At 43.2% G+C, this 20,995-nt stretch overlaps 1 protein-coding gene across 1 annotated transcript in view; it reads left to right on the top strand.

Moving 5' to 3' along the window:
- PAX4 (paired box 4) overlaps window positions 1-20,995 on the top strand; it is a 270,253-nt gene that overhangs the window by 129,482 nt on the left and 119,776 nt on the right. The window contains exon 4 of the mRNA XM_085650653.1: window positions 20,568-20,783. Coding sequence (XP_085506779.1) covers window positions 20,568-20,783 — 216 coding nt within the window. The remainder of the gene's footprint in view (window positions 1-20,567; window positions 20,784-20,995) is intronic.

Genomic DNA, 20,995 nt, shown 5'->3' with positions numbered 1-20,995 from the left:
TTTGTGGATGGTAGGGGTGGACAACTTGTCAGTCACTCCACACTCCTTACGCATTGACTACTTATAAGCAGAGATGAAGTTGGTGCCCAGTCAGGCACCACTTCCTTGGGAAACCCCACTATGGTGAAAATCCCCATTAGGGCCTTAGCCACTGCAGTTGCAGTCCTCATAGGTATGGCCTCTGGGTATCTTGTGGCATGGTCCACCAGTACTAGGATAAACCTGTTGCCGGAGTCAGTCTGGGAATCTATAGACCCAACAATGTTAATGCCCACCCCCTCAAAGGGTGTGCCGATGACAGGCAGGGGATTAAGGGTGGCTTTCAGCCTTTAACCTGTCTTCCCAGTGGCCTCACAGGTCAAACAAGTCCTACAGAATGTATCTGAGGAAATCTACATCCTAGGCCACTAAAAGTTGCAAAGGTCTTGTCTTTGCCCAGATGTCCTGCCAGGGGTATGTCGTGAGCCAGCTCCAGTAGGAAGACCCTTTAGCATTGGGGGACCATCAGGGCACTTGTTGTCCCATGCACAGGTGCCTTAGGCTCACTATAAAAGCGGTTGTCCTCCCAGTAAATGTGGTGATTTTCAAAGGCATTAACTGCTGCCTGGGATTCAACCTGTTGCATCATGCCCTCCAGGGTTGGGCACTCTTTCTGTGCCTTACAGAACTCCTCTTTGGTGAGTCCTCCTTCCCCTTGCCATCCAGCAAGCTCTAGACACACAATTTATGGACAGAATGCAGAACAAATCAAAACATTCACCCCCAGTCAAGAGATCCGGGTTAAATCCATCATTCTTTTGCTCACCATGCTACCCCAGTTTAGACCTGGCCATATGCAAATCAGTCTTGACCCTGTGCCTCTTGGGAACAGTCCAGCCCGAAGTGCCAAGCCAGGTCCGCCCTGGACCGGAAACAAGCATCCTAGGACCGGTTTTGGGGTTTCACCCCTCTTCAGCCAGGATAGCTTGATTCCAGTGGCAAGCTCTGGCAGGTCACCAAGAGAGGCAATGTCCTCCTCAGTGGGCTCTGGGGCAGCCACCACAGGTGCACCATCCACCTCAGCTGGGAGACATTTGTGGGCTGGCTTCCCACGACCCTTGCCCTTCCCTCTTTAGGCAACTGGCTGGGCCATTCTTCCAGGATCCAGCCCTTCTTGGCTCCCTTCCTGGGCATCCATGGAGCTGGTGGTAGCACATATACACTCAGGCAACCCTAACATTCCCAGGTGTGCCTTAAGCTCCTCATCCTTCCAGGCAGTGTGCTCAAAGACATTACCTAACTAACAGTCCACAGGCGTGACAGGGGTCACTGCAACTTTCAGAAGACCTGAGACCCCACCCGAATCAAATGGAAAAAGAACGACTGGATAGAGACCCTCCCAGTTGTCAACCACCACAACCCGGTGGAATGACTTGGGTATCGCCTGTTCTGAGGGCACCAGCTGACTCCTTACCATAGTCCTACTGGCACCTATGTCCACAAGAGCCTCAACATCTTGCGCACTGATGGTAACCCATTGCCTATACTTTGCAGTATTTGCGGGGAACATGGATTTTAGGAACCATCTCACTGTCACCCAGGGACACTAGGGTAACCTCACTGAACTCCCCCCCCCCCCCCCACTTATTGGGACAAACTCCTTCCCCAGCACTACACTCACCACCCCTGGTGTCCTGCCTCCAGTGGGAGGCTGTGCTCCTTTTGGGCACTTGGGATCCCCATTGTAGTGCCCACAATTAAAACACTCATAGCACTTAGGATTCTTTGGCTGACTTTTGTGAGGGAAGCTCTTCTTCTGGTGGCCAGATTGGGAATTGGACCCTTTCCCCTGTGAGTTGTTTTAGGGGCCTTGAGAGAACTTTCTTTTTCTCCACCTTCTTCTGGTGGAAACCATGACCACCCTTTTGGAAGTCCCCCTTCCCCCCACGTGCTTTCCCAGACACTCTGGTGCTGACCCAGATGTCCACCTCCTCAGCAAGCTTTCTGGCATCAGTAAGCTTGCTCTCCACATGGTGTTGGTGCAGCTCTGAAAAACACATATCTAGCATGTACTCCTTAACCCCTTGAGTGCCCCGCCCTTTCCACGCCTTGTGTCGGGCGTTTCATTAGCGGGCGGGACTCATGACGAGATAGTCTCGTCATGGGCACAGCGCAACCGCGGCCCATGACGAGACCATCTCGTCATGGGCACTCAAGAGGTTAAACTTAAGTTGTACAGCCCAGAATAATCATCAAGCTTGCTGCACTTCACCCAGCCCTTCAGTGCTATGTTTGCTTAGCCAAGGAAATCTAGCCATGTTTGTGAGAAAATCTTGTGACTGCCCCTGAACTTCTGCCTATACCTGTCAGGGGTCAGCCCAAACTTATTAAGCAAAATGCCTTCAAGGGGTTGTACTGTGTCTGATCCTCCCCCTCTTATGTAAGGAGCGTGTCCATACCCACTGTGGGCATGTACATCCACAGACTACCCCCCCGGGACTCCTCAGAAACCTTGTGCACCCTAAGAGCCACCTCATAGGTGGAAAACCACTTGTCTATGTCATCCTCCACCACAAAACTGGGTACCACATCCTTTGGGATGCAAATCTTCCCTTCTTCAGCAGATACTTTGGGTATGCTGCCACCACTACTGCTGGACTCCACCTGCATGGCTTTAATGTCCAGCTCTCTCAGGCTGAGCTCACAGGCTACCCTCCTCTCCTCCACGGTCAACCACTTCTCTTTTAGAGCTTGCTCCTTCTCCAATTTAGCAAGGGCCTGCTCCTTCTCTAGCTTGCCAAGGGCCTGCTCCTTGGCAAACTCTAGTTTCAATTTCTTCTCCTCCCTTCTGCCCTCCAGCTCCTCTGGGGACAGGTTACTTGAAGACACGCTTCTCCCTGCCCTAGGGTGGACTTCAGTCCAGGGAAGATGTTACCCCCCTCAGTAGGCTGCATGACAAGTCTTCCAGACAGCCCCTGCTCCAACTCCTCCTCAGACTCAGATCCTTTCTCCTCAACATCTGGGTTGGTCTGATAGGCTGCTGCACTTGCACTAAGGCTGTTTGAAGCTCTGCCTTCTTGACTTTTCTCTAAATGAACAGCCTCTTATCCTGGCAGAACTCCTTCAGTTGGAGCACTGTGTAGGTATCCAGATTGGCCAGCTCAAATTCCATTTTGCCAGACAAGCCCACAGACATTGCAGAAAAATTGGAAATTGGGCAAAAAAGACTTTCGGAAAAATCAAAAATGTAAATTGGGGTGAATTTGTTCAAATTGGTCTAGATATGGAGTAATAGTGTACACAAAGTCACCGTATGGCACTGTGCCAACACAATTCCTATCCTCACCGCTGATCACCAATGTTAGAAATGGGGTTTCTAGTTGGCAGAGGTATGTACCCTTTCCAATTAGGGGTTGCAGTCCTAGTCAGGGTAAGTCAGATACACACCATAAAGTAACCTGTGCTCACCCTCTGGTAGCTTGACACAGAGCAGTGAGGCTTAACTTAAGAGGCAGTGTGTAAAGTATTTGTGCAACACTTCAAACAGTAACACAGTGACAACACCACACAAACTCCACACCAGTTTGGAAAAATAGATTATGATTTTATAAATGAAACCAGACCAAAACGACAAAAATGCAATAAGTAGGAGTCGAGATATGAATTTTAATGATTAAATGTAAAAATAGCACTTAGAAGCAATAAGCGCCTGTCGGGGTTATCTGGTCGCGCTGAACCAAGGAAAAGTCAAGAGTTCAGGCCGACCACGATGGAGCACCAGCCAAATACAGGAGCCACGCAAGGCTCGCTGAAGAAAGTACCTTGATCCTCGTCACAACAGTGAGATGCGGGGTGCAGCTGAGCAATGCGTCTGTGTCGATCCCTGCAGTCGAGGTGATGCACCGATTTTCTCCTCACAACAATGGTAATGTGCTGGTTCCCAAGATAAAGCACCGAAGCCTAGATGCGTTGGTTCCGGAGCTGATGCACTGGGTTTCTCCACGCAGTTGAGGGGATGCATCAATCTTCTCGCACTGCAGCAGCAGTGATGCAGCGGTTCCGATGCATCGGTTTCTGGAGACAATGAGATGGTACATAGTGCAATGTGCTGGTTCTGTTTCGGTAACAGTGATGATGCATTGATTCTGCTTCACATGGCAGAGGATGCACTGGATCAAGCACCTGCATCCTCTACCAATGAACCAAGCACAGGAGCAGGGGGTGAGACTTTAATATCCCTGAGTCTCAAAACAGGAGGCAAGCCAGCGTGCCTGTGGATATTACTCTGAGTTCAAGCAAGAGTCCAATTCTTCCTCAGCAGGGTAGAAGGCAGAAGGGCAGCACAGCAGAAAAGTAGTTCTTCCAGAGCAGCAGTCCAGCAGAGTGGCAGTCTAGCAGCACAGCAGTACTTCTTCCAAGGCAGAGTATCTTTACAGGTCCAGGAGTGTCTGATTTGTTGGGATCAGAGACCCAGTACTTATACCCAGTTGTGCCTTTGAAGTGGAGGTGACTTCAAATAGGTGCTTTGAAGTTCACAGAGGTCTTCCCTTCCCAGCCCTGGCTCCAGACTCACTACAGGGGGGTAATCAACCCATTGTTGGAGACCGGACACTGCCCATTAAGGATTAAGTGTCGGCTTCTCCTGCCCAGAATGAGCCATCAGGATGCAGATGGGTACTCAGTCACACCTACCCTTCCTTTCTGTGTGGTTGTCTAGAGGTAATGTACAAAGTCCAGCTGTCACCCAAGCCAGACGTGCATTGGAGACAGGCTGTAGGGACACATTGCTTTAAGAGCACAGAAATGTCCTCTTTTTCTTTTTTTTTAAAAAGTGGCATTTCTACAATAGTAATGGTAAATCCAACTTTGCCAGCAAAGAGGATTTATTATTACCATTCCAATGATATGAAACATGACATAGCTACTCATTCTAGATCATGAATTACAACTTAAAAGTGTAATAAGGAATTCCTAATGTTAACCTACAGAGGGGTAGACCTCACAGTAGTGAAAAACAAATGTATGTTTTGTTCACTACCAGGATATGTAAAACTTAAAAGTACATGTCCTACCTTTAACTTACAGATACCCATGGGCTCTACCTAGGGTCTACCCTAGGGGTGACCTATATGTAGTAAAAGGGGAGTTTAAGGCTTGGCAAGCGGCTTTAAATGCCAAGTCGACATGGCAGTGTAACCTGTACACCCGACTCTGCAGTGGGTGGCCTGAGACACGTTTCAAAGGGATGCTTGTGTGAGCAGTGAAATCAGTGCTGCAGGCCCACTAGTAGCATTTAATGTACAAGTGCTCAGCCCAGGTAGTGCACTCAACCTGGGATTTACAGATAAATTAAATATACTAATTGTGGATAAGTCAATGAAACCATGTTTTAGGGGAGAAGCATGTGCACTTTAGCACTGGTTAGCAGTGGTAAAGTGTTCAGAGTCCTAAAGCCAACAAAAAGAGTACAGCAAAAAGTGGAGGTAAGAAGGCAAAATGTTTGGCAAAGACCACCCTAAAGCTGTCTGCTCTAACATGCTTCCACCATTGCTACTCATTAAAGAAATGCTGCACTGCCGCTTTATACCACAAATGTTAACTGCTGCAAAATGCTTGTGTAAAGTAGTGGAAAAGATGTTATAAAATGAGCGTTGGAGCATGTGTAAATTTTGCACCTGCTGTTCCTCTTGTTTTCCTGCCTTTTTTTTTTTTTAATTTGGGACCCTAAACTCATGAGGCAATACCCTCCTCTGAATTATAGTAATGTTAATTTTGTTTAGCGTCCTAATCTGAATAAGGACTGAAGTATCTAAAGGTGAATGTTGGATACCTTCAATCATAGCTCATAACAAGGTGCAAAGAGTAAGATCTTGATTCTTGTTTGGCAAAGATAACCTATTCTACAAATATTGTTTTCATTTAGTCAGGCAAGAACGCTAAGAAAGTACCATTCTTGCCCAGAATGATGGGTTTGGGGGAAAAACACCTATGCACCCCTGCTTTCTCCCCTGTTCCAATTCTAACTCCTGCTTGGAAACTGAACTTTGGTACAAGAAACTGATAAATGTTCTTTCAGAACACATTGACAAGTTCTAATTGCAATTTGAGAGTTTAAAAGATAATATTACAAAAGATAGTTTGTGAAAGTGTTTCCAAATATTACTTTCAACAACAAAAGATTAGTAATTTACAAGGCTGCCATATGGGCTTCTGTGCAGACATTGCTAAAGCAATACTGCGTTTCTATTTATGTGTGAGCTGATTCCAGGTTTCACAGAGCTGCCCTGCAACATTTCCATTGAGTCCTGCTATGAGAATGGATCGTGTAATGGAAACCTCTATACATAATGTAATAAGTGACAAATAGGAGAGCAAAACCGTACCCCAAAAATTGGACACCCCAAAATGTATTTCAATCGGTTCCCCCACAGTTTACTAGATCAGAGACGGTGTTAAACCTCAATTTCATTTGGCAATGTGTCCCCACATTAAGGAATCTCTCAAAGTCAATTAGAAGAGAAAAGCTCTCCTTGTGAAAATAAATTGAAGATTGCTTGGCATACGTCAATGGCTGTATGCCATCTTCCAACCTCAGGAATTTGGAACAGATCACTGCTGGACACGGTACCATCGGACAACATTGGATGATAATTTTATAATTTTTGGAAGGTCCTGAATAATGACCTAGTTTCTTCATTCCCATAACCGTATTAAAGGTTTCACAATCAATCAAGGAAAAATTTGGATCCCACAGTGGCCAACAGTTCCCTGAAACACACTCACCTTCCTCTGGGTGCTAGAAAGATTCAGTTTCAGAATTAAGGGGCTCATTATGATGGCATCACGATCACCACCCCCGAGCCGGCGGTGGTTACCGTTACACCATCGTAATGTGCAATACCCCCACCATATCACGATGGCGGTGGGTATCGCGGCGGACGGAAAGTCTGTCCGCTGCTTTTCCACCAGCAGGCAATCGTTACGATTGCCTGCTGGGCGGAGCAGGGGCTCCAATATGGTGGTGGTGCTTAGCAGGCACCGCCAGCCATATTAGGATATGGATTTTTGAAGGCCTTTGGCTGGCGGAGATTGGCTTTGGGGGCCCGTTGCATGCCCCCCGGGGGTGGGGAGGTTGCACTTGAGGGGGGGTACCTATGGTACCCCCCTACATGTCGCTGCACCAAGTGGCAGGCACCATGTGGTGAAGTGACATGCCAGGCATGTGATTTTGACATCGCGGCGTGTGCTGCTGTAAGCAGCACCCGCCCCAATGTTAAAATGCGGAATGGGACCGCCAGGGTGGCGGTCGCATCCTAATTCGCAGTGAGGGACTGCTGCATATCTGGCGGCCGGTCCCAACCCCGCGGGGATGACGGGCAGACTCCGGTCCGCACGCCATCCTAATAGGCCCCTATTTTCTTTTAAAAGATTCTGCACACCTTTCTCATTATGGTGACCGAGATAAATTACTTCCTTTTTACAATGCTGCATCTTCTTTGGGGAAACTTTATAACCACTATCAGCTAAGTGATTCAGCAAAGCAATTGAGTCACGTTTACAGACCTCTTTGTCTTTGATGTAACCAATAAATCCTCAATATACTGTATTAAAATTGAGTTATATGGCAACCTCAATTTTTCTAGCTCTTTCTTCAGAATTTGGCTAAAAATGTAAGGACTTTTAGTACACCCTTGTTGGATTCTACACCACATGAGAACTTTATTGAGAAATTGGAACGCAAAGAGAAACTGACTCTCCTTGTGAAAAGAAATTGAAGATTGCTTTGTATAAGTCAATGGCTGTTGCCATTTTCCAACCTCAGGAATTTGGAACAAATCACTGCTGGACACGGTACCATCGGACAACATTGAATGATAATTTTATAATTTTTTGGAAGGTCCGGAATAATTACCTAGTTTCTTCATTCCCATAACTGAAGAAACTGAAGAACTGTAAGGGCTGCTAAGCACTTACAGAAGGATTCCATGTTCAATCATTTTGTCAATAACTGGTTTCATCCCCATCTTTAATTCTTGGGAAAATTGCATCCGGTTTAATTTTAATCAGTTCTGCACTTTTCATCAGTCCTATCCCTTTACCAGAGAAATCCCACACCTCTTCTTTGACAGCATGTCTTAAATCAAGAGTCAGCTCATCTTTTGTTAAAGTTGGAAACAATTGAACCCTTGAATCTTATGATTTGATTTTGAATACTAAATCCTTATCTTGTGTTTCAATCAAAATCTCATCTGATGTGCTGTTAATCACACAACTAATCCTACAAACAAGTCCCTGCCCAACAAAAATCACAGGACTTGAATCACACAAAGTGTACTGATGCTTATTCTCTATTTGTCCTATTTTAACTGGGACTGTAACCTGATTGACAATTTGATTATTACGTATCCCAACAACTTGGACTTCTCTTTCCAAGAGGGGTAGGTTTGAGATATCCACAGAGCGAACTGTAGAATGTGTAGCACCTATTTCAATTAAAAATGAAACAAGGTCTCCATTGACTTTACCATCAATGTATGTATGGCCACTTTGATCTACCTCTGTCACTGCTTCAAGTACGCAGTCGTCCTCTCCTCTCAGGTACTGTAATTGTGAATTACTCCCTGAAGAAAACTGAGAAGAACCATTACTGAGAATCAGTGGATTCTGTTGGTACCATGGACTTTATTGTAATGTATTCTTCTTGTTTTGCTACATCACTGAGGCTGAAGGCATTGTTGTGTGAAACTTTTGCTGATCATGCATACGCTGCACACAAGTCAATTGGGTTGGGACCATGAACAATATACTGTTCTGTATCTGAGGGACAAACTCATTCGGGATTCTATCTGGATTGTCCCTGCATTCCTGTTTCCAATGCCACATTTTACCATGGAAATGACAAGCAGTACTTGTTTTCAACATTTCAACTTTTGTATTCATTCCAAAATCATTCCCCATTATTCCTTTTTTACCACCTTGCATTTGCATTGATTCATTTCCCATTCTAAAATCTTGCATTTGAGTCATTCCGTTCACTCCAGCATTTCTAGATTGATTTTAACCCATGTCTGCATCCATCGAATGACTTTGGCATTCCGCTCAAATTGCTTGGCCTGTGCAGCCATCAGCTTCTCCTTGATTCCATTCACACAGCTTTTATTTTGGTTAAAAAAACATTAAAAGCATATTTACAGCTTTAAAAATACACAAAGCTAAAATCAACTCAGTGTGTATGCCTACACTCTCTTTAAAATTCAATCAGTCTACATAAAAGAGAAATAAGATAAAACCATGAATTAGTATAGTCATTACAATTTAAAATTTAAAACCCATCTTTTCCCACACACATCCTACTGCTAATAAAATTTCTACCTAAACCAAAGAGTACATATGGGGTTGTCTTGTTTTACTACTCTTAAAGTTTCTAAGAGCTTCCTAAACCCCATATTACGACAGATCGGGCAGATCCATTTCCTTCTGAATTTATCATATGTCGAACAAAAAATTAAATATGTGAAGGTTTTCAGTGGTGCTCGGAGTGAATAAAGTGCAAGTTGAATCTTGATCAGTATTGTTGTATGACCTTGCAGTAAAAGCTTTGATCTGGAGAATTTCAAAGAGGAATTCAATGTATAATATTTTCGCCAAATGAGGTAGGATAACATTTAAAAACTCTTTGAAGCTTGGCTTCGGCTTGACAATAAGGAATTGTGTGGTCAGCCTGCCTAGTCTGGGGTTCTGGTGAAGGGTGTTCAAGACATGCATCCAGTAAACCTGCTTTAATTGTTTTTTGAGTTTGATGTTAATATTTGGCAATCACTCCAATAGGAAAGCAGACCAAGTTTGCCAAGTCTGGACGTGTCGGAGCTAGGGAAAGGTCACGGCCCTATCAAGTGCCAATAATTCCCAAAGTCCCGCCCTGTAATGTGCCAGGTCCTGCGTTGTTCATAATCTTATCCAGTAGAGTATGGTCTCAAGGCAACAATATGCTCTATTTGTTTGATATTTTGGTCCTGGTTCATGGGTATCAGTGGTGTAGATGAGTATCCTTTCCCACCATATATGTACCCCCCCTCCCCATGTTTCTCTTGTTCATTTTTTTAATCTCTTTTTCTTCCCACAGTTTACAGTTAAACTCCCATCGGCAGTTCCGAAGCCGATATACTCACCAAGCGGAATAGATGATCACACACATTATAGGGGAAGCTGTACACAGACAGGAGTGGAGAGAACGTGCTAACCCTAGCTACTATGTGACACACCGATACAGTGGCAACAGAGCACACTACAGTCCACTGGGACAAACCAGTAGTAGATCTACGATCTAAGCTATGTCAAGGGGTTCCGGGGACTGGACAACTAGTGCAATCGCCCTTTGTAAACAGGAACGATACTTTACAATGACAAAAACGGTGGTTCATCGATGAAATATTTGATGTATCTCATGGAATATTGTATGCAAAACCCTAATAAAAATTTTTAAACAAAAACATCAGTGATGTGGATGAGGGGAGGCCCAATAGTCCCCTTATAAACTTATTTTCACTTAACGTGAGCTGGTGGGATCTTTGATTCCATTCTGCTTTGCATCAAGCCAATCAGTACTTTATTTGGCCAGTTTCAAGGTCTTATTTATTCTCCTTGTCTGCTAACACATTTCACTTTTCTGTATATGACTACTTAATTCTGTACGTAAACCCCTAACAAAAGCAGGAGTAAATCCACTGACTCAATCTTTCTCGGGATCATCAATTCCCCTGTGCCTCTTGAAAATCTAAATGACCCTCTCATAATAAGCATACACTAACTCTTTCAGTTCCTTTGAAATCCTCAAAATCTTTGCCAAATTAATATTCTTTTCGGATACCTTCTTTTTCAAATGTTCAATCACCTGTCCGTATTTATTAGCTACGTCTTCAGAAAGGGCATTGTTAGGAGCTACGCTAGCTGGTTCTTCAGTTGGCCACGCAATAGCAACCTTACATTTGGACCACAAATAACTATAAATTACAATCTCAAATAATGAATTCAAGTCGGTCCACAGCATTTGTGAAATTGTTGTCAGCCTATGAACCTCTTTGTACCACCTTTCAAGCTCTTCACACAGTTTCAGAAACTTTGTAGCAAAACCTTAAAGATCAGCTCTCATCCATGACACGTGTACTAAATTTCCCTCATGTACTTCCCTCAATGAAAATTCAAAATACCATTCCTGATCCTACTTCCGAATTGCCTTGCTCTCTGATTTTTTTGGACTTTTTTTTTACTTGCTGACCTGCTTTTTCATCTGTCCTCGTATTTCTTCAAATGACTCAACTTTCCTGTCTTCTCAATTAAATCTTTAATTTGGGCTCCTAAAGTCATCCACCCCAATTCCTTTATTTCATTGTGTGTCAAATCCATTTTACAGTTCTTTCTCATGTTCTTCATCTTACTAATGTCAATTTCACATCATCAGCTAATTCTTCTAATTGATCACATGGTTCATTTGCACATCTGACTGCTTCTTTGATCAAATACCTAATTTCGTCAATATAGTCTGCCAATAATCTATTTAAATCAATTCTCCCTTGTAACATTTCTCCAAATTCAATTTTCAAAAGGCCATCCTTAGTATTTTTCTCTTTTGGAGTCTCTTCAACCACAACTGTAGTAACAGGTAGATTGATTTGAATTTGAGAAAAAACTGGGGGTCTCTCTACTAGTATTTGATAAGGCTGTCATTGAAATTTCAGATGGGGCGCTTGCTATTGTACTAACAACTACAGCTGTAGGTGGGCTCTGTATCTGTACTGCATCATCTCCTGCTGCACCCATATCTGGTATACCCTCAGCACCAGCAGCAGTTCCATGTCCACTGTTGGTATTTGGAGGCGGTCTGGAATTCGAAAGGTCATTTAAAAAGTGATCCTCCTCTATCCGAGGCAAGATGGCGGCCGCGTGATTCCGAGTGAAGGTCGCTCCCGTTGCCGGGTCTGAACTGCTGTCTCTCGCATACCCGATTATGGTTTAAAGACAAGTCTTTCCCCTTACTTGCTATTGCCCTTGCCGACGGATACTTCATTATTGCCGACGGAGCTGTTATCTCGGACAGAGCAATTCATAACCCGGAGGGGGAAAAAACACTTCATGCTCACCGTTCTCTGGGTCCACAAGCCCCGGCTGCGGGCGGTCTCCACCTCTCTGAGCCGAGCACACCTGAAGGCCTGGCGGGTGTGGCTCGCGGCAGGAAGGAAGAACGAGGATCTCGGGTTTGGTAGGATGCCTACCCGCAAAAACGGAAATTCTGCTGCTGCTGCTGCTAAACTGCCAAATGAGCTGCCGACGGCTGGTTCTGCTGCTGGGGGTAAGAAAAATCCGGCTGCTGATAGAAAGGGGAAATCGGCAGGAAAGACGCCAGGGGTGAGTGCTAGTACGAGTACGAGTAAAGCTGCCCTGGCTAAAGGAAAGCAAGGAGGCAATGCGGACAGAGCCGCTGAGAGACCACTCTGTGATAATCCTGCCAAGGCTGTTAATCTAATAGGAACAACACCCCCTATTTTTGAAAGCTCTGTGCTGGCGAAGCCGTTAACGGTTCCCGGGATGTTTACGGGGAAGAACAAGGTTGCCAAAAATCAGTCAGAAGTCTTTTCAGTGCCTGCTACGCAAACTGCAGGCTTGCTAGCAGAGGGAATTGAAAGTACTCTGGGTTCGGTAATCGAAATGAAGGAAGGGGATGCTAAACCGGCTGGCGGTTTGGACAATCTTGAATGCCCTTCGGGATTACCAAAAGTTGATACTTTTCAAGCAAGCAGTGGAGCAATTAGGAAAGAGAGATATGAAGGGCTAGATGACTCTGCCACAAATTCTCATACATTTCAAACCCCCATAGGCGAGAGGGTGGAGAAAATCAAGGGCCCCCCGATGGAACTGGTCGATGGCGACAGCTTTTTCTCTGTTGCAGAAGAAACGGAGGCTGAGCCTGAGGGGGAGTCTGAGGGAGAGTTGTTAATTGAAAGTTCCATTTCCAGTAGTGAACCCGAGAGCCTCCCGAGAACTGTGAGCACTTCGAAGAAGGCTTCTACCCGGGGTAAAAATCTTAAAATGGCGTTAAAGAGCGGTATAGAGGATGAGGATACCGATGGCTCAGAGATCAGCAGCAAACTTCAGTGGGATTATTCTCAAGCCGCAATGAGTTTGGCAGCTGTGGGGGGGGACAAAAAAAATGAAGTTCATATGGAATTCAACTCTCCTCCCTCTAACTCTGCAATTTATGCTCTGTTAAAAACAATACAAGTGGAGGCTCGACAAGAACACAAAAGGGCTCAACTTGCTACTATGAAGATCCAGGGGGCTATCCGAAGAAATACTAAAGCATGCTCTGAGGTTATTGCCCGGACCACCGCACTGGAAGAAAGAATTGTCGACCTTGAGGCAGGATTACTAAAGACTGATACTAAAACTTCCTCAAATGATGATAAACTGGCTGACATAATGTGGAAACTCGAGGATTCAGAAAATAGGCTGCGAAGAAACAACCTAAGATTATTGGGGATAGAAGAGAATGTTGAGGGTGTGGATATCAGAGGTTTTGTTTTAAAATTATTTAAAGCCGCCTTTCCTGAACTCTCCCAATGGGCATGGGACTCGGAGATTCAGAGAGTCCATCGGTTTCCCTTAACTTTGAAAAAGAGCCCTGAACCGGGAGCAAAACCGAGAGCAATTTTGATTTTCTTTGGGAATTTTCTACTGAGGCAAGCTATCTTTGAGAAAGCCCGACCTGATGCCAAAAGATCTGCAGAAGGACACACTTTTTTTGTTCGCCCTGATTTCTGCCACTCAACAGTTGAAAGGAGATGGCGACTCCGATCACTGATTACTCCTTTTCAAAAGAAAGGGTGCGAGGTGTTCTTAATGAACCCCGCCCGTCTGAAGGTTATATTTTCTGGCAGAACACGGGTGTTTACTTCAGAGATTAAGGCTGAAGAATATCTTAAGGGACTTGGGGAAGGCTAGAGATCTCATTTATGTATTATACACGGGGTTTGTTCATGTTTTTGTCTCTATGGTATGCTGAATAGTGGATGTTAGAGGCAGGGAGCGGCCTCGGGTCACTCGGGCAGGGCAAGGGAAGCCATCATATGGGTCATTCGACCTATTTTGCCTGTTTTTGGGGGGGTAGGGGGAAGCCTTTGAGGGGGGAAGGGCTGCGGACAGAGATTTGTTTTGGGAGAAATCAGGATTCGATGGTCATGATAATTCAACCAAAGTTGGTTCTGTATAAGGGGTTTAGAAACAACGACTGGATGTATCTTTTTCCTTTTTTTTCTGTATGGCTAACCTAAGAATCTTATCAATAAATATTTGTGGACTTAATAATCCGTCCAAGCGACGTCGGATAAGTGAAGATTTGCGCTTTTTGCGGGCGGATGTTCTCTGCCTACAGGAAACACATGTGGAGGCCAGCCAGCATAAAGTTATGAAGATTGAGGGATTTCAACTTGTGTCATGGACTAAGCTTGAGGCTAAGACCAAGGGTGTGGCAATTTTAGTTAGACCTGGAAAGGTTAATATTATTCGTTCTGCTGCGGACAACCTCGGTCGTTGGGTAATAGTACATGGTAACTTTCAGGGCAAAAATGTTACACTTTGTTCTATTTATGGTTCTGTTCTGGATGACCCTACTTTAGTTAATTGGCTCAGCTTAGAGCTGATAGGCTGGCCATCTCCGTTTATTATTTGTGGAGATCTGAATATCAATATAGAGTCTGGCACTTTAAATCAGTTAGAGAGTGTTTATACGGGGAGGAAGCCTAGGGTATATCGTGCTCTAAAAAACTTAATAGATCTGCATGGTCTAACTGATGCATGGGCTTTTTTTTATCCGGCTGACCCCGGCTTTACATATTTTTCTGCACCTCATAGGATTTGTTCAAGGCTGGATTATTTTTTTGTTTCACCTGTATTACTTCAGGGCTCTGGTATTTTTAGATTTCCACGAGTAATGTCTGACCATAACCCGCTCTTGCTTGAAATAAACACTATGGTCTGTAGGACTCAAATTAACGCGTGGACGTTCAACCGTGCATTACTCAGGGACATAGGATATATCGATAATATGTCTGTATGGATTACAAGGTTTTTAGAAGAAAACATTGATAGCACAGATATACAGAATGTCTGGGATACATTAAAGGCAGGGGTTAGGGGTGAAACAACACGGTATGGCTGGGAATCTCAAAGGAAAGAAAAGGCGGAACTGCAGCGATTATATACAGCACTTGCAGAAGCAGAGCAGAATCTGGTTGGTCAGATAAGGACGGGTGGTGATAGCGATGCTGCCCAAAATCGGATTATTTTAGTAAAATCAGCTATAATTGAAATCTCTCAGGCTAAGGCAGCTAGTAAATTCTTAATATGGAAATCCAAAATGTTCGAAAATAGTGAGCGAGCAGGGCACTTGTTAGCTTCAAGAATCAAGGAAAGAGAAATAGCCACGCGTATTCAAAACATCCAAGATCCAGATATTGGTTTGGTGTCGGGGGATAAGGATATTTTGTATGCCTTTCAAAAATTTTATCAAAATTTGTATAGGGAAGATATAAGTGATAATGATCTGCATCAGAGGAAAATACAAGAGTATTTACGGGAGGTTGGGGTTGACACACTACCCCCGGAAGAACGTGATGCATTGGATGCTGAAATAAGTATGGAAGAACTTTTGCAAGCCTTAGATCTGCTCCCGGGCGGGAAAGCTGTTGGTCCAGATTACATACCAGGAGAGTTCTATAAAGTATTCCGTCTTCAATTGACTCCTGTTATGTTGGCTCTTTTTAAGACAGTCCAGATGGGGGAATCTTCTCCTGAGTCCTGGCAAAAGGCCCGAATTATAACTTTCTTAAAAAAAGATAAAAATCCTACAGACATGGGCTCATACCGTCCTATCACGCTTATTAATGGCGATGTTAAAATCTATGCTAAGGTGCTTGCCATGAGATTCTCTGGTGTGATTAAGTCACTGGTTTCTGTTTATCAACACGGCTTTGTCCCAGGTCGGGAAACAATCAATCACATTCGTCGCACTATCACTCTTTTTGATTACACTAGGGTTACAGGGGACCCTATGGCCTTAATCCTGCTAGATGCGGAGAAGGCGTTTGATAGGGTCTCCTGGCCCTTCTTATGGGCGGTTTTAAGATACTATGGGTTTGGAGAAAGATTTATTACTGCAATACAAATTATGTATCGACAACCTACCGCGCAAATTTCAATTATGGGCTCGCAATCGGGAACTATTAATATTGCAAGAGGCACTCGACAGGGCTGCCCCTGCTCCCCTTTATTATTTGCCATTTATATAGATCCCTTAATTAGGAAATTTCTTTTGAACAACCGGATCAGTCCAGTAAGATCTAAGGGTGGGGAAACTAAGATACTGGGCTATGCAGATGATCTTGCTATTTTAACAGATTCACCCGAAACTGCTTTAGTGGAAATTCAAAAATTGACATCTCAATTTGGCAAATTATCTGGCTATCATTTAAATGAATCCAAAACCCAAATTATATGTAATGATAAGATTGTACTGGTGGACTATAGGGTTACTGAGTCTGCTAAATACCTTGGGATTTTAATAAATCCAAATCCAGAGGTGATTGTGGAGATTAATTTGAATCCTTTGTTGGGTAAAATTGAAAAGGATGCCCGGCGGATGAATAATCTTTATCTAACACTTATGGGGAGATGCAATGTTATAAAGATGCTTTTTTTGCCAAAGATTTTGTATCTCCTCAGAGCTATCCCCATCCTATTTGATTTAATATGGTTTAAAAAAATCGAACGTATCATTTCATGGTTTCTGTGGGCAGGGAAAAGACCCAGACGAGCCTTTAAATTTATGACTTTACCTAGAGAAAGGGGTGGCTGGTCCGTGCCCAATTTTCAGATTTATTACTGGGCCATTACCTTGAGACATATTCCAGTATTGCTAGATTGCCCTGATTTTGAGGAGCGGGAAAACTCAATATATAAACTGGTGTATGGAGAGGAAATCTCAGGGGTTTTATTTAAGCATATAGATTTTGCATACTTTAAACGTGTGAGGTTTAAAGGTCTATTTGCGGCTTTCAAAATTTGGACATCTATCCGCAAACTATTTAATATTGGTAGAATACACTTATATACTCCAGTTATTAGTAACACTCTTCTGCCCCAAATCTTTTCTGATGGATACTTTAGAGAATGGAGGTCCCACGGGGTCAATAGGCTAGGGGACTTGGTTTCGGAGGATGGGGTACGGACTTTTGAATACCTCAAACAGAAATTCACTCTCGGCAATCAACATTTTTTTAAGTTTTTACAGATTCGGGATTTTCTTTCTCGGAAGATGGTTAGCTGGACTGCTATTTTGTTACTTGAGGCTATTAAAGGTGGGCACTCCACAATATCTTCAATTTATAAAATGATTAACGAAAAAAGAAAAGATGATTTGGATAAGCATTTTGGCAGATGGCATACAGGATTGCAAGTTGGGCAGGAGATCTGTGAAAAATCACTACGGCTCAGCTACATTTCTACTATATCCGCAAATCTCCAAGTTCAATGCTTTAAAACCTGGCATAATCTGTATATAACCCCGCAGCGTATTCATCAATGGGGGGGGACCATGGGAGTTAATTGTCCCAGATGTGGTGAGTTTGCGGTTGATATTATTCACATGTTCTCTTCGTGCCCCAATTTGCTTCCTCTGTTCAATAAAGTTGAACGATGGCTGGAGATATTGTTTCACCGCGTAGTTCCACTTTCATCACAGGCAGTTATATTAGGGGTAACTGAAGTGGATATGATGCCCCATGAGCAAAAGTTATTTTTTGTCTCAATGGCTGTACTTCGATTATGTTTAGCAACTGTTTGGCTAGATCCATCCCCTCCATCGGAACATGAATGGTTTAGCAAACTTCTAAATACAGGGAAGTGGGAGCTGTTGGTTTTTAGAAGGAGAGGCCCAAGAGCCCGTAGAAAGGGGGAATTGATTTGGGCTCCCTTGATTAATTGGTTGGATTGTGTTAATCATTGATTCTTGAAATGTAGTATGATAGTAATGTATATTAATTATGTTTGTATCATGTATATTATCTAATTAGTTACGAACTCTACGGGATGTTTTCTCTCTTATTTCTTTTTTTTCATTTCTAGCTCTCAGCCCTCAAGGGTAGTTGGGTGGGTTCAGGGTGGGGGGTGGGCTATTTTGTAAAAATCAGAGTCATGATGCAGATAAATGTATTTGATGAAAATTATGGTTGAATGTATGAAGGATCGCTGTGTCATGTACTCGTCAATAAAAAATTTAAAATTAAAAAAATAAAAAGTGATCCTCCTCATCTGAATCATGATTCTGTTTTTTTTTACCCTCCTTATTCTTCTTTCTGTCTTCAGTTTCTTTAATTATTTCAGGAAAAACTCAGACGGCCTCCATCATATCCTCCCTCCAACATTTCTCTCGTTAACCCAACTTGTTCTCTAATCTCTGTCTAAACAACCCTTTACATTGTAATTTTTTTCTTTTCTTCTCTGCAGCCATTCAATTCCATTTGTTTAATCCCTCAAACTGTGTCGGTCTAGGCATTTGTTTTTCTTTTGTTCATTGTTTGGCTCAGGAAATATAGCCTTCTAAGCTCCTGGGCTGACTGACCAATCACAGCACGACTTTTCTGTGAATGAGAATACCAATTGAAAAACTTCTCACTTAATTAAAAAAAAAAAAAACCTTGTCTGCTCAACCTAAATAGGAAGAAAATCAGCAAGTTAAGGTAAGTAAAATCTCACAAACAATAGAGGCAAGTACAAAGAACTGCACCCTTCATGGTACCATTTTAAACCACAAATAACATTAGGTAGGCTCCCATCCAGTTATTATCCACCCTGGCAAATTCACTTACTTCTGTGCACTTAAGAGCAAAGCACATCAACCCGAATAAACATGCAACCTTGAAAAGAAAAACTCTTTAATTCAGAAATCCCTATCTGCCTCCTACTACACAGTACCCTTGTAGACACAAACCACAAAATCTCAGGATCTTGGATTTTGACAAAACAAAAATTTAAACCAAAACAATAATAAAACAACTCTTTATAAAACAAGATTCTCAAATAAGAATAATACATTGTCACAACAGAGATCAAACTTCCAATTGAACACAAAATCATCATTGCATATCCCAACACCTCACATACAGCATAGCAATTTATCTCACAAACTCAAACTTCACCAGCACATCACAAACTCATCACAAGACACACACCTCAAAAAAATCATACTGCCTTATTCATATTTACACTCCAAATCGTTAAGGAATGGCACTGTAAGTTAGACTTCTCTGCAAAATCTTGACACTGGGAATTCCACCAGAAAATCCACTTCTCACAGGACCAGCCTTAAAGGCTAGGGGCAAAGGTCTCTTAGCAAAAGGATGTGCTCTTTAATGTGCAATCATCCTCTACTACCAACATTTGTGGAAGCAAAATCATATCCCAAAATGTGGACACCCCAAAAGTTACTTCAATCGGTTTTACCACAGTTTAGTTGATTGGAGACTGTGTTAAATCTCAGTTTCATCGTGCCCCTGTATTAAGGCACGTCCCAGCATGTCAATTAGTATGTAGACAATAGAACTTTCTCCCAATGAATAAACTAGTGAACACAGTAGAAGGTAGCGGAAGGACCTTGACACACGTTACAAATCGTAGGAAGTGGGGAAAAGTTCAACAGAAGCAATATAAGTGTTGGGGTAGAAATAAACTACTACACGTAAGCTAGTTTGTACTCTGCAGAGCATGTGGAGGATGTGCATGGGGGAGCAGGAGTCAGTGACTGAGATGGCATCCATCTTGTTCAAACACTTTATTTTTAAAATATAAATGTAAAACAAACCTAGACGAACAAGCAACTTGTCTCTAACTTTTGATCCCAGAGCATTCTGGTATTCTCACATTTCCACTTTTCTTTCCCTGCCTTCACCTATCAGCTTTTAGATAACCTGACTATTCACTTATAATAGGATTTGAGAATTCAGGTCAGAGCCAGAAGGAACATTCAAACTCCCCAAATGGAGCTCAGGTGGGGATTTTCTGGGAGTGGTGGAATGTTGGGGGAAATGATAAATTTGTAATAGTCAATTTTCAGCATAGTTCTCCTGTCTGCTGTGTTTATTTTCTACATTTAATTTTTACTGAAAGTGTCACCTTTACATGTAGGAATATTCAAAGAGCATCTCCCACAGGGCGGGGGATCCTTAGTCAGCAAGGTAAGTAAACTGCACTGCTAAGACAGTGTTACTAGATGTTCTCTGAGAGTAGCCAACCTAACATCTTCAGAAAACTAAGAGTGGGAAAGGGGGAAATTGCATTTGAGGTTTGAAATACAATTATAACAAACCCTTCAAACCATGTTCGCTGTGATAAATAATGAATGTTGCGTTGTGTCATTTGATGTGGATACCTGACGTGCATGCACAACTAATTTAGCACTAAAGTAAAATCTGTGTCATTTAAGATTGGCTGCTATCAATTTAGGCACCCTCGGAAATCAATCTCTGAATATCTTATCGCAGGTGTCCAATGGCTGCGTCAGCAAAATAATGGCTCGGTATTACCAGACTGGCATTGTGGAGCCCAAGACGATTGGTGGGAGTAAGCCGCGCCTGGCTACCCCCGATGTGGTATTGAAGATCGCCCAGCTGAAGTGGGAGCAACCGTCCATCTTTGCTTGGGAGATCCGTGAGAAGCTGCTGTCTGAGGGAGTCTGCACTGGAAACAAGATCCCGAGTGTGAGTCAGAAACATTGTGTGTTTCGGAATACCAAGTAAAGCCTACCAACCATTAGGTGTACAGAATGTTCATAAAGTGAGTCAGCCGAACCCAAATTATTCAGCTGTGGAGAAGGCACCTTCCATCTGTATCTAATAAGAATAACTTGTGTTTTACATAGAGCTCAAAACTGTTCTTTGAAGCTGCTGATCCGCCTTTCACTGCAGGTGGC

The sequence above is a fragment of the Triturus cristatus genome, chromosome 4_1 (genome assembly GCF_964204655.1).
Source record: "Triturus cristatus chromosome 4_1, aTriCri1.1, whole genome shotgun sequence".
Taxonomy (NCBI): Eukaryota; Metazoa; Chordata; class Amphibia; order Caudata; family Salamandridae; genus Triturus; species Triturus cristatus.
Note: the sequence above shows the minus strand (reverse complement) of the source record. Positions and strands in the feature narration are given on the sequence as shown.